Here is a 13,801-nt window from a genome sequence, read left to right as displayed (position 1 = left end):
AATTGTAACCTTCTTGGGGGTGAGTTGGGGAAGGAAGGGGAAAAATAAAGTAAAAAGTGCACAGCAGAGGACAAAAGACATACAAGGAAGCAAAGAAAAAATGGACAGCTTTGAAAACAATGTGTAGTATTCATTATATAGGTTTTCTTGAAATTGAAATTTATTGCTTTATATTTAATACTCTCTTATGTTCCGCTGTGCACATGGCAATGTTTTATTTGTATTTCTTGTTTTGTATTTAAATTTAAAATAAATGAAAAAACTGAATATCTTAGTTAAAAAAAACCTACTAAGTGTGAGGCACCATGTGCAGAGGCATCTAGGTGTTTCAGTGAGTGCACAGAGTGCTGGCCCTGGAGTCAGGAAGACCCTAGTTCAAAGATGACCTCAGCAACTTAGTTATATGACCCTTAGACAAGTAAGTTAACCTCTGCCTGCCTCAGTCTCCCCATCTGTAATATGAGGACAATCATAGTATTTACTTTTTGAGGGTGTTGTGTCAAAGGAGATATTTATAAAGTGCCTTTGCAAACCTTAAAGCACTAGGTAGTCGTTTGTCATTACTGCTGCTGCTGCCGTGCTGGGTACAGGGGATAAAGAGATAAAAAATGAGATCATTTCTCTCCTCAAGAAGTTTATATTCCATTCTGGGGAATGTGCCATGTATACAAGAAGCAGGATTCAAAGTGGACCATGACGGCTCTGTGCTATGGCGATAGATTTAGGGAACAACACCATGGTTTACACATCATTTTCCCATTTTAGATTTTAGAAAAATTTTGCAAAGAAAGGCTGGGCAAATGGAAAAAAAAACTTTCAGGTTTAAGCTGTGAAATTGTGAAATGAACCAGCTGATCTGGAACTTGTTCAGTCAAACCTTGTTTTTTTTTTTTAATTTTTAATTTAGCAAAGCAACAACATTAAATAAAAATAAAACTCTTACATGATCCAATGATCTTTTCTGGTAGCACTGGGAAGAAAGCATCTCCTGTGAATGTAGGTGCTTAATTTGCAATTAAAAAGACAGCTATAGTCAATTAATTACTGGTTGAGCACTAAAAACACTAGTTGCCATGTGATTAATACACAATTATGTTTTTAAAAAGACAATCTCATTAGTACCTTAAGGTTATTTCCTGGCTCACAAGGAATGGACATTTAAGCCTTTAATTAGCACTGCAAATGGCAGTCTAAGAAGAAAAAAATAAGCCCAGGTAACCCAGCATCTTCCAGAAGGATTCTTAGTCAAACTTAACAATAGGAGTTTCTGACTTGTTGCCAAGAAAAAAATTACTTCTCATTGGGATGAAAGTGGCCTGTAAGAAGATGAAATAGACATCTATAACATGGACTTTGACTCTGGCCACGTGTGTTACATTTACCTGCCCTCCCCCCACCCCGCCCTGCAGTATTCTCCACTACCTGGGGTGGGGGAGAGGGGTTTTATTTTTCTATCATGGACTCAAGCCACCACTGATTATTTCCTTTTTTCTTAAAGAGGATCAGGGACTAGCACCCTAGTTCTACCTAAAACATGATTTGTTTCAAAGATATGATAAGACCAATCACAGAAACATTATTCCCCTAATATCTTGGGGCATACAACCCTACCTCTTTCAACTCAATCTCAAGGGAAAAGAAGAGGATTAGACTCAAACACAGTTTAATGGGGTTCCTCCATAGCTCTAATCTCACTAATTTTAAGTCCAAAGGCTACTGGGTTATTGTCACAGACCCGTGCTTCTCAGGGCTTCCCTGCTGAGCTAGCTATAGTATTCAGCCTAAGTTACTGGGTTCTTGGATTTACATAGCTTTAGTTTCCAGGTAGGATACTCTCCTCCCTGCCCCTATTACTGAAAAGAACAGATGGAAAAAAAGACTGAAACCCAAGGCCCATTTCTTGGGGGCCATATGACCACTGGGACGTGGCTTTCATGCCCTCCCCTTTACCATGGATAACCTGCAGTGAGTAAAGGAATCCTTTAATCTCAGAAGCACATTCAGGGAGAAGCCTAGACTTTTTTCAATCAGGCAGTTATAAAGATGTGCAAAGTTCTGACTTTGTAGCCAATAGAAAAAAAGCTGCTTCCAACCACATGGTAGGTTAATGCTAAATGTCCACATGTGGGATGATATTTCTGTCTCACAGACAGGTTCCCAGTGTCTTCTATGGAAGTATAGGTGATCTGGTCATATGATAAACTTCCAGTACATATTGTGAAAGTCCAGAAGAGCAGTCAGAAGGCAATGCCAGAGGGTGAGGCACAGGGAATACCCAGGGAGGCATGTGCCTGCCCACTTACATGGTGGGACAGTCAGGAAGCTGGTGTAAGAGTATGATGGTAGTCTGAACTTCCTCTGTTGGTTGTGGGTTAGGTTTTCCCACAAACTGAGGTTTGGTCTAGACTCTAGACTCATGATGAGAGGTAGACATGTGCAGTTCTTCACCAAGGTTTAGAAAGTAGATTAATAAATATGACCGCTTCCACTGGAAGAGAGGAAGAGAAGAAGCATAATCCAATGGAAAGAGGACTGGTTATAGACTCAAAGGACCCAACTTTACTCATAACTACCACTTAGGGCTATAGAATTGTTTTGGGAATGGATCGTATAGGTCATAGGAGTCTAGATTTACAATGAAAAGAGACCATTTTGCCCAACATTCTCATTTTACAAGATGCAGAAACTGATGTTCAGAAAGCCAATAAGTATCAGAGCTAAAATTTGAATCCAGGTTCTCTGACTACAATTCCAACAACCTTTCTTGTGTGTTTGCAGGCTGGGAGGTAGTTTTGAAGCGTTTTCTTAGCATTTGAATAGTCTTTGCACTGGGAACCAAGTTAACCCCTGACCTGAATTGCAACATCCTGTCACTTGTAGGCTTTCGAAGAACACTCTGAAGCATATCTGAAATCTTAGAGTCTGAATAAGTGACAATGACAATAGCTAATGTTTATGTGATAAGCACTGAGGCCTAGTGGCTTAGAGAGCCAGTGGGTCCTGGGTTCAAAGCCTTCCTCTGACATATTGGCTGTGTGAGTCATTTGACCTCTTGATGCCCTGGGTCACTGCCCCTGGTTCTAAATTACAGACAAAGTACCACCCTGCACTGGCAGAGAGAGTTTCCTTATGTAGAAGGTCTCTATACAAAGGAAATCATATGCACGATCCTTAATATTTACATAATATTTTATATGTTCTGTGATTCTTAATATTTACATAGCATTTTATATATTGCTTTGTGTTTTACCTATTTGATATATAATACTACGTAGTATTTTATTTATTGTTATCTCATAAGAGTCTCACAACAACCTTGTGAGTCAGGTGCTGTTACAATCATTTCCCTTTTACACATGAGAACACTCAGGATGAGAAAGATGAAGTGACTGGGTGAGAGATGCACAGGTAGTCAGTATCTGAGGTAGAATTTGAACTCAGGCCTTTCTTTACTCCAAATCTAGTGCTCTATCTACACTGCTTCTATGAACTAAAAATAGATTCCTCCTACCCACTCCCAGCACCAGCTCCAACACCACCCATGTTGAGTGCCCAGACTGTGTAATATTGATAAGAAAGTAGAAGCAGCCTTCCTGGGACATGAATGAGTTAAGGCCTGTAGGGGCTTTGTGACCTGAGACATTGAAAGCTGCCTTCTAATTGAGCAAGGCTCCCAAATGGCATGCCAGCCCTGAGAATTGTTTTTTATAGATGCTAATTGTCCAGCTGACCTATATAAAAAGCTGAGGGGGTTTATTTGTGGCACTTCCCTGAGGGGGCCTTGGATGGGAGCCAACCCTGGCAACTGTCAGAGCGGGAAGGCACCATCTCAGCCCTGTGTTGACATGATGTGTCTTTGGGAAATGATGAGGGAACAGGAGAATTGTGGGGATAAAAAAAGAAACATTGTTCATGAAGTGGAGTTTTGCTTTCTGGGAATAGTACATGACAGCTAAGTTTGCTCTCAACTGATTTCATTTCTTCAGATATTGGAGAGTTGTGGTCAGGATAGCACTAGATGAAAGGATCTGGGTAAGAGATTATAGATCTCCCAGGTTGACTCAGTCCAGTTGAGTGTGCTTCCCAGGCAGGGGAAAAGAAGTTCATCTTTTAGTTTAACAATATCATCTGTGTCTTCTCCCCATCCAACTGCATTTCCCATCTGTCTTGTAGATCTGGCAGCTTCTCCTTTTTCATCTTCCATTTATGTGTTGTCATACATGGCATTAGAATGGAAGTTCCTGAAAGGTAGCACTTGTTTTAATTTTTGCTTATATTTGTATCTCCCGCACTTAGCAGGATGCCTGTCTCACAGTAAGTACCTAGTAAATGCGTATTGACCTAACTCTTCTTGAAGCTTTTAGTTAGGTATGAGGGAGATGGAGGAAAAGATACTTCTTTATCTGCCCCGAGGGCCACAGATGTTCAGGGATCCTACATGATGCCACCAGCTGAGACAAATAAGCTGACACTAGAGGATGTAGCTTACCATGATTCTAGATGCCCATAAGTTTTACAGTGATCCCGAGATGACAATGAATAGGTGGGATATTCTTTAGGGATGCTGGCATGTGATTGAGAAGTTGCCTTTACTGTACATGGCTAGAGAGAAAGCTGTCTGCTCCTCCAAGAGGAATCCTTGGGAAATCCTTGGGAAGGGAACCCTATAGTCCTTAAACACTGAGCAAAGAACTTTGTAAATGTTAATACTGGCTTTCTTAAACATTCTTATATGTGCATATATACTATATATATATATATATATATATATGTATATATACACAGATAGACTCCATACATGTTTATATGTATATATGAAGTCCTGATTTATAATTTTCAAAGAGAGACTTATCTCTGTGTATATACATATTTGTATATGCATATATATGTGGAGTTTTTTTACGCTATGGACCCCTTCAGGAGTCTGGGGAAGCCTATGGGACCCTTTTGAAAATAATATTTTTAAACGCATCAAATCAAATCATTGGATTATCAAGGAAATCAAAATAAATTAAATAAGTTCAGAGGCCCTAAGTTAACAACCTCTGCCTTAAAGTGTTATATAAATGAAAAATAGCATCCATATGTTAATCATTATTATTATCATCATTTGCACAGGCTGTCACTTGCCTGGAATTCTGCTCTATCTTTGGGCCCCTGTACAGTCTGCCCACCACTGTGGTGGTGTACCCCCTCCTCACATCCACTGGTCGGGAATCTCCAGTTTCCTTCAAGTGATAACTTCTGCATGAAGGCTTTCTTGATCATCCAAATGCTAGTACCTTTCCCCTCCAAATTGCCTTGTAACTATTTTGTCTATATTTAATTATGTACATTTATGTATATTTAATTATGTATCCTCCTTTAGAATCTGAGCCCCTGGGACTGTTTCATTTGTGTCATTGTCTTTCCATTTTCTAGCCTAGTGCTGGAAATAAATGCTTGTTAGTTGGTTGTTGACTAACTCATCATCATGATGATGCTTACTCTTACCAACCTAGTTATCAGTGACCTCAAGTGCTTTGTATCCTGGTGCTGATCTACCCAGATGAGTTAGTGGCTGAATGAATCCCTTTCTATGTAGCCTGGGTTGGGTCTTTTATCACATCCTACTAATATTTACCAAATTTATTTTGTGATCCAGCATGACAAGACCAAAGTAAAGTAACCTAGCTCATCTATTTCTTGGTAGCAAGAAAGGTTAGACTCCTAGAAAGTGGGGGAAAATAAAATATTAATTAATTATAGATAATAATTAATCAAAATACTAATTAATTTAGCTGCCAATTATATAGCATTTAAAGATTTATAATGTATTTTTCTCATGGTACCCTTGCAATGAATGTGATATAAATAAAATTATAATCATTTTATAGGTGAAGAAATAAGTCTCTGAGAGATGGAACAACTTTGCCAGGGTCACATAGTTAATAAATGAACCAACACTGAGGAATAATCCAGAGCCAGGTCTGTAGGCTATAGGGCTAGAAAGAAACTTAAGGGTTGTCAAGTCCAGCCTCTTCATTTACAACATGAAGAAACTGAGGGCCCAACAGGTTATGTGACTTGACTAAGGCCACACAGGTAGTAAGGGTGAAAAATGAAATTTGAACTCAGGTTTTCTGACTAACCAGCTGGTTCTCATTCCTTTATACCCTACCCCATGCATTCATTTGACTAAGGAAGAAACTGAGATCAAGATAAGTTAAACGATATAGGAGTGTAAGCTTAGGATTGCAAGTTACCTCCGAAGTTATCTAGTCCGATTCCCTTATTTTTAAAATGAAGAAACTGAGGGGTTAAGTGATTTACTCAAGGTCACGTTGATTGTAACTAGTAGAACTGAGCTTCAAACCCAGGTCCTCTGACTTCAAATCCAATGCTCTCTCAACCATAGGACACTATCTTTAAAATAAACAAAGCAAGATTTGAATAAGGAATCTACTAATTCTGAATCAGAAATACCATCCATTGTGGTCCTGACTCCCAATCATGAGATCATAGATTTAGAGTTGGAAGGTTCCCAGAGTCCACCTACCTCATTACATAGATTAAAAAAATAAGGTTTGGAAAGGCTAAATGATTTATCCAGTGTCCCACAGGTAAGTGTTAGATCTTTGAATTCAACTCAAGCCTCCTGTCCTGGAGTATTATTTTCACTAAATCATAAATCTCTTATTTCCAAATGCAGAGGGTTCTTTCCTCTAACACCATTTGGCCTTAGGGGAAGAAGCACAAATAAAGGTTCTGAAATGAATTCATCTGAGAATTCTCCTGAAATCTTAATACCTTTTAGAGGGGCTAGGGAAATTGTGGTGGATTTTATAAGTAGGGGAAAGATTAGGAGAGGTATAACATTCATCTCTTAGCAAATTGGAATGAGAATTAATATATTTAGTATCACAGTTCTGCCTCTGTCTAGCATTTCAGTTTTAGGCCCATCTTCTTTCTTATCAAGAGACAAGGGAGATCCAGACCTCAGTGGGGGAGAAAGATCTTTAATGCTAGCATTGGCTTCCCAGCTAGGCAGGTGAAAATTGCAAAGCTCGTTGGTGCAATTGGGCCAAGAGTGGTAAAAGAATAAGTCATAGTGAAGTTAAGAGTAGAAACAGTAACTTTCTCTTGGCAGCATTTCAAAAATCTTCCTTTCCTCTTTTTTCTTTCTGTTTTGTGGAACTCTTTGAAACCTGCACTCTGGGTGCCCCAAGGAACAGCTTGGTACTTAGGGAAGCCTAACCATGTTTAGTTGCTCTTTCCTGAAATGCCCCTACTTTTCCATGATCACTAGGGTGAAATATAAATTCCTCTAGCATTTAAAGATCTTTGGAACAATATTGAGCACTGACTCAATTAAGTGCAAGGGACTGTGGGAAATTCAAAGACTTATATAATACAAGAAAATAAAATACAAAAAAATTCCTTACTACCCCTCCAAAAAAATTCAACCCAGCAACAACAAAAGCAACATCACCACCCAATTCTTAAGTGTCTTTGGAGTGTAACACTAGCTGGATGAGATAAGACATAAGACAATAGTCCTGCCCTTCAGGAAGCGGAATTCTAGGAAGGATACAAGATCCCAGCACAAAGAACCATAATGTACATAAGTATATGAAGGATGCATCAGCGATTTACGAAATAAAGTCCTCTGTGAAGTCTGAGGAAGATAGTAAGTGACTTGAGCCTATTCCCAAAACTGAGGCCCCCAACTCGCCAATGGGAGAAGAGGAATGGAATGACAGGGGTATATTCCATGGTGAGAAGGCTTTAGATCAGGGGTGGGGAACCTGGGGCCTTAAGGCTACATGGGACCTTCTAGGTCCTTAAGTGAGTCAAAAGGCTGCACTTAAGGATCTAGAAGGCCACATGTGGCTCTAAAGCCACAGCTTCCCCATCCCTGCTCTAGATATTGAGGAAAGTTGCAAGGTGAGAACACACTTGAATTATGGTAGAAAAGTCATTGGACTTTGGACTCTTTGAAACTAGGAGTTCAGAGAGCCAGTATGGCTTGGAGAAACCCTGGCAAGACTTCAGAAAAGCAGATGGAACTAAGCCGAGCCTTGTAGAACTCTAAAGTTTACATAGCTAAATCTTTCCTTTAGAGGCAGCTAGCTGCTGCAGTGGATAGAGTTCTGGTCCTGATATCAGGAAGCTATGAGTTGAAAGACAGCCTTGGACACTTAGTAGCTGTGTGACCCTGGATAGGTCATATAACCTGTTTGTCTAAATTTCCTAAACTGTTAAAAAAAAAGGACCTATTACCCAGATTTGTTGTGAGGATCAAATAAGATAATATTTTAAAGTGCTTGGCCATCACTTGGAGCATAGTAGGCGCTATATAAATTACAGCTATTATTATGGTTGTTGTTATTATTTATAATTAGTAAAGGTAGAGTGAATAGCAGAGGGGAAAAGATTTTGAGCAAATTCCAATATGTAGAAAAGCTTGCTGTGGGCCCAGAAAACAGGCTGAAGACATATATAGCTGGAATGGAGAGACATTGATATGAAGGGTGAAATATACTTTGAGATTAGATTGTAAAAATCTGGAATAATACCAGGGAAGAACTTTGGACTTTCTACTTACTTATATCTTTTCTGCCAAAACCTTGAGGATAATTTCCTAATCTGTTGATTATGATTATTGATGGGGTTCAGTTTCCTGAACAACTAAAAGAGGATATTGGTTTATATCAGGACTGTCCAACATTAGGTTTTTATTGAAACAATAGACATATTTTGATTTGCTATTTTAGTGAGAGTTCTGCAGTAGCTCGGCTTGGTTTTTTAAAGCATTTATGTAAATTTATATGCTTGTATACTGGCCACATAAATCCTACTGTGGGCCACATGTAGCCTGAAGGGTGCATTTTGGACAGCCCTGGTTTATATCATCTCTCTAGTCTCCACAAGGGGAGCAGACAATTCAGTAGTTTCAGCTCATAGTCTCAAGGGCTAGACCAGCTCTCAGTGGTACAAACTGAGAGAAGTGATTATTTTTATATTATATTAATAACCAATTATTAAATTAGGATTAAGTTTTTTTCTCTCTATTTCCTCATTCAGTTGTAGTTCAGTCAGTCTGTCTCTGGAGGACATTGCTGATAGAGGAGATTGCCCAAATCCTCTGGGAACATCTTGGGCAGGATCTCATCCAACTAGAACACCTTATTTTTGTTTAAAGTGTTAGCAGAGTCTAATCTAGTTGCATTGCAGCCCTAAAGCATTAAACCCATGTCCTTGTACTCTACCATGGGAATTTAGGGCGATTTAGCTCCTGAAGGAGAAAACCATACTGAGTGGTCTGGGTAGAGATGGATTCCTTTGTCCAGATTGCTGGAGGTGACTGTATCAGTAAGGCAAGATTCACAATATTTATGGTGACCATGAATATGCCTTTACAGTTTGGTATCACAGAATATGAGACTCTCCATATAGAAGGCAGAAGATGTAAAATATTTATTCAGATACCAGAAGATCAAATCCCAAAACCAGTAACTCTAATTTGACATATCAACAATTGTATCCCAAAACCAGTAAGTTTACTTTATCATAATAGCAAAGAAATTAAAACACAATATCACAGCAGGGAGCCAAGCCATCCCATAAACACACTCTCACAAGTCCTAGCTGTCTGCCTGCCTGCATGCTCTCTTCCTGAAGTTCTGAGACCTTGCAGTTCTGATGTATATATATATATATATATATATATATATACCTCGTTTAACCCTGTTTAGGGGCAGAGGGCTTCACACCCAATCAGCAAATGGGTGTAGGCCTGCCTACAAACAAACCTCCCCTAATCAAGCTTCTCTTAACTAGTTCCACCTGAGACCTATGAAATGGGTGGGGAAGATGTTTAATCACATTAACACCACAGTCGCTGAGACTCTTGATCATGCCACATTCTCACCAGGAGGAGCTAAACACCTTTAGCCCTCCCCATTAATATATCCACCCCTCATTAATTATTTGCCAATTAGAGTTGATTTCTCCTGTCAGGAGCAGTTAAGTGTCTTTGGTTAGAGAGAGAAAAGACTGTCCATCAATTTATTGATTATCAGCTAGCCTAATTAATGACTTGATTATTATAAATACCCAGAAACGTTGTCTCTCAGCCTTTTTATGCGCCTTGAAACTCCAGTATCTCAAGAAGCCCTTAGCCATTTAAATCTACCCTTTCCCTCTTGTTACTTAAATATTCTCAGTCCATACTCCTACCTGAGTGATTTCATGGAAATTTCTTTTAAAACCCTATCATACCTGACAGTTGGGAATCTTGAACCCTGAAAATAATCTTGGATATTCCTTTGTATCAAAGTTTCAAAGGAGCCTCTGGTGAAAAGATTCTCTAGCTCTCACCATGCCCCCTGTTCTGTGCATAACAACTTGGAAAAACTCAAAAGGGCCAGGGAGATCTCATATAGTTGGTGACTTTTGCTGAAGGATCATAGATTGAGTGCTGAAGGATCCCATGGAATGATAAAATGATTATTGTTTTATTAAATTAATAATTAATTTTATATGCTAAGAGGTTTCCCCATCCCCCTTTTTACATCCCTGTGAAAGAGCTGACAATGAGATATTCTCTTCAATCTTGGTAGGGGTTGGGGATCCCACCCAACTCAGAAAGCTTAGTTCTCATTAAAAAGTAAAGAGAATCTAATGTAGGTGAATTTCAGCCCATTGTACTACTCAGGTAGTACTGGGTGGAGGATAGATCCTTTTGTATAGATTACTAGAAGCAGAATGATCAGGGTTTGGAAATGAGTCTCTTTGCCCAAGAACTCACTATGACTAAAAACATGTCCCCAGTCCTCATTAGAATAAGCCCACCTTCATTAGAATATTTATTCTCTCATTAATTGTTAACCAATCAGAATGAATTTCTACTCATCAGGGACAACCCCTTCTCAACGGTTATTTAAGCACTCAGCACCCTCCAAGATTCTTCTTTGGTTGCCAAGAGAAACCATTGACCTCAATTTATTCATTATTTGCTAGCCTTAATTAATACATTATTTCCCAGGAACTCTGCCTCTCAAAATTTTTATTTGTCATAGAGGCCAGTAAGCGCAACCCCTTCATTTTTATAGAATGGTAAACCAAGGCCTAGAGAGTTCAGTTTACTCACCTAGAGTCATACAACTAAGTATCTGAGGTTTTAGACTTTGAACCTAGGATCATTGCTCTTTTCACTATACCAGGTTCCCTCTCCACATTTAAATGCTGTAATGCTATAAGATTATAGAGGCAGCTAGTTGGCACAGTAGGAATCAGGAAAACTTGAGATCAAATCCAGCCTCAGATATTTATTACCTAGGTGATCCTGGGCAAATCACTTAACCTTGGTTTGCCTCAGTTTCCTCATCTGTAAAAAGAACTGGAGAAGGAAATGGCAAACTACTCCTACTATTTTTGCCAGGAAAACCCCAAAGGGGTCACAGAGAAGTAGACCTGACTGATAATGACTAAACAACAAACCATCTTGAGATTTTTTTTTGCTGAGACAAGATTTATTTATTGTGAAAATACATGAACAAATTGAATCCATGAAAGATACATACAAACAAATACATACATACAGAAACATACAAAACACTTGGGAATGATCTCTTTCAGTTTGTCTCAAATTGGTGAACATTGTTCTCCTCCTTCAATGTCATGTAGGTGATGCTCATTCTCTCCCTGGGGAAGCCTGGAAAAGTGAAGGACCACAGCCAGGCAGCCTGGTGGTGGATTGAGGTTCCACCACGGAGGATGATGAGTAACAGCAGGCACAAAGATGAGAGTCAACTGGACAGATAGTCATGGTACCAGGCTTTGTTCCTGAAAGTGGGGGGCCAGGAGAAAAGACAGGGATGGCAGGTTCTGTGAATGGAATAGGACAGAACCTATAAATGAGGGAGCGTTGAAGAACATTGTAAAAGAGGCCCTCACCAAAACTGTATTCCAGGAATACTCCAACCCTGGGCACAGGGTCTTTCGCTTGATGGTTTAATGATCCAGGATAAGTTTGGAAATTGTAATGATCTTTCTTCTTCACACAGCGAAGCAGGAACACAGAGGCAAGTGAGTTCGGATTCCTCCCCATCCCTGTACTCAAGAATGGGGTGTAGATCCCCACTACCCACTGAGGTATTTGTGTCACATCCACTTCCCAATAGTGTCTGCCAGAGGTGAAGAACTGCTCAGCAAAGACATAATGCCAAACAGGGTCTTCAGGCTGGTTGGGCTCCACCTGCCAGCCTTCTCCAGCCCTCATACTCCTCAGATCCTCAGAAACAATCACATAGGTGGGGTCTGATTTGGGATCCACACTGATATCCACTCTGAATTTGTTTAGGATATCAATCAATGCAGTGATGGGAAATTCTTCCAGTTCTGGAATGACAGCCTTGGATCTTTGGGACAACAGTGACTCACTCCTTCCCAACAGCTCCGTGAAATCCTGCAACAGGTCAAGGTTGGGTTTCAGGCTTGATTCGTCCATTTCTTGTATGATTTCCTGAAGGGTTTGGATATGCCTGGATAGTTTGTGGTTGCTGATTATTTGCGCTTCCAAAATTTCCCCACACTCTAATTCTTCCTCCATCACGAAATAGTGAAGTTTGTAATATTCTCCCGAAATCATCGAAACCCAGTCAACAAGAGGTCTCCGCACCTCCTCCTGCTGCGGAAGAAGTTTCTCAGTTTCATCAAAATCCTTCCCCAAGCGATTCAGAATCTCGTGGAGCTTCTTCCTGTAATTGTGAGCAGCCTCTTCTATAGGAGAGAGTTTGTGAGCCTCATGCTCTGGCATTTGGCAGCAAGACACACAGAGTAATGTCTGGTCCTCCTCACAAAAGAACTCGAAGACTTTCTTGTGAGTGGGACATTGTCTCTGCCCCTCAGTGCTCTGCAAACGGTGGGAGCTGAGCTGCTTACCAATGTCAGTCAGATTTTCCAGGCTTACATTGCGGGCTGGGAGTTCTCTGATTTGGGAAACTTGCCTGCATTCAGGACAAGAGAAAGGTGCGACTCCAACTGTCCAGCTCCAGGAGAGACATTCTTGGCAAAAGTTGTGCCCACAGTCCATGGTGATTGGCTGAGAAATGTGGTTCCAACATATCCCACAGATGATTTCACTCTCCAATTTCTGGGCTATACCCATATCAGCAGCCATTTTCTCTCTCTGGATCTTCTTTCCTGTAGCAACTGAGAGCAAGACTTTCAGTTCCACTCAAGGAAATGTTTCTGATCTAAGGATGCTCTCCTTTTATACAGTATAGCCCCGCCCCTTTAGTCTCTCCTTGATGAAGTGTGAATCCTTTCCTTGAATCCTCAAGACAAATAAGTTAAAACAGCTTCTCAAAGAACCTTGAGGGTTCTCACCTCTGGTTGAATTCTATGGATTGACAAGTTTCACAATGTTGAGCCCTTCTGAGGATTTGGACTTTTCAGTGGGGGTTAGTTCCAACATTGCTTGAAGTAGGATGCTCTTCTTCTCATGTTTTTTTTTAAACAAAGGCTTGACAGAATATTGAATAGAGAACTGGACCTGGAGTCAGAACACAGTGATTTCTGTCTCTGAACCTTCCTGGCTTTGTGACCCTGCTCCTTATTTCTCACGCAGTTGCACTGCATTGGAACTTCTCTAACTTGAATTCTCCACCATGTCATCTCTCCGGGGTTTAGGGACACCAGTCTCTCCTGGCCCTCCCCCTACCCATCTGAACTGTCCTTCTCAGTTTCCTTTGCTTGATCATCGCCCAAATCATGCCCTCTAATGGAAGGTAACTTTAAGGTTTCTTGAGATTAC

The 13,801-nt window shown here is 40.2% G+C and overlaps 1 protein-coding gene across 1 annotated transcript; it reads right to left on the bottom strand.

Annotated features, from left to right (window-relative positions):
• Window positions 1-11,677: 11,677 nt before the first annotated feature.
• Window positions 11,678-13,165, bottom strand: LOC118855151 (tripartite motif-containing protein 64-like). The gene has a single exon (XM_036765276.1). The coding sequence runs from the start codon at window positions 13,163-13,165 to the stop codon at window positions 11,678-11,680; it is 1,488 nt and encodes a 495-aa protein (XP_036621171.1).
• Window positions 13,166-13,801: the final 636 nt, after the last annotated feature.

This window comes from Trichosurus vulpecula, chromosome 1, assembly GCF_011100635.1.
Source record: "Trichosurus vulpecula isolate mTriVul1 chromosome 1, mTriVul1.pri, whole genome shotgun sequence".
NCBI lineage: Eukaryota > Metazoa > Chordata > Mammalia > Diprotodontia > Phalangeridae > Trichosurus > Trichosurus vulpecula.
This window is presented reverse-complemented; position numbering and strand designations above follow the sequence as displayed.

Coding starts and splice junctions, on each gene's coding strand:
- LOC118855151 (XM_036765276.1), bottom strand. CDS start 13,165: ATGGCTGCTGATATGGGTATAGCCCAGAAATTGGAGAGTGAAATCATC.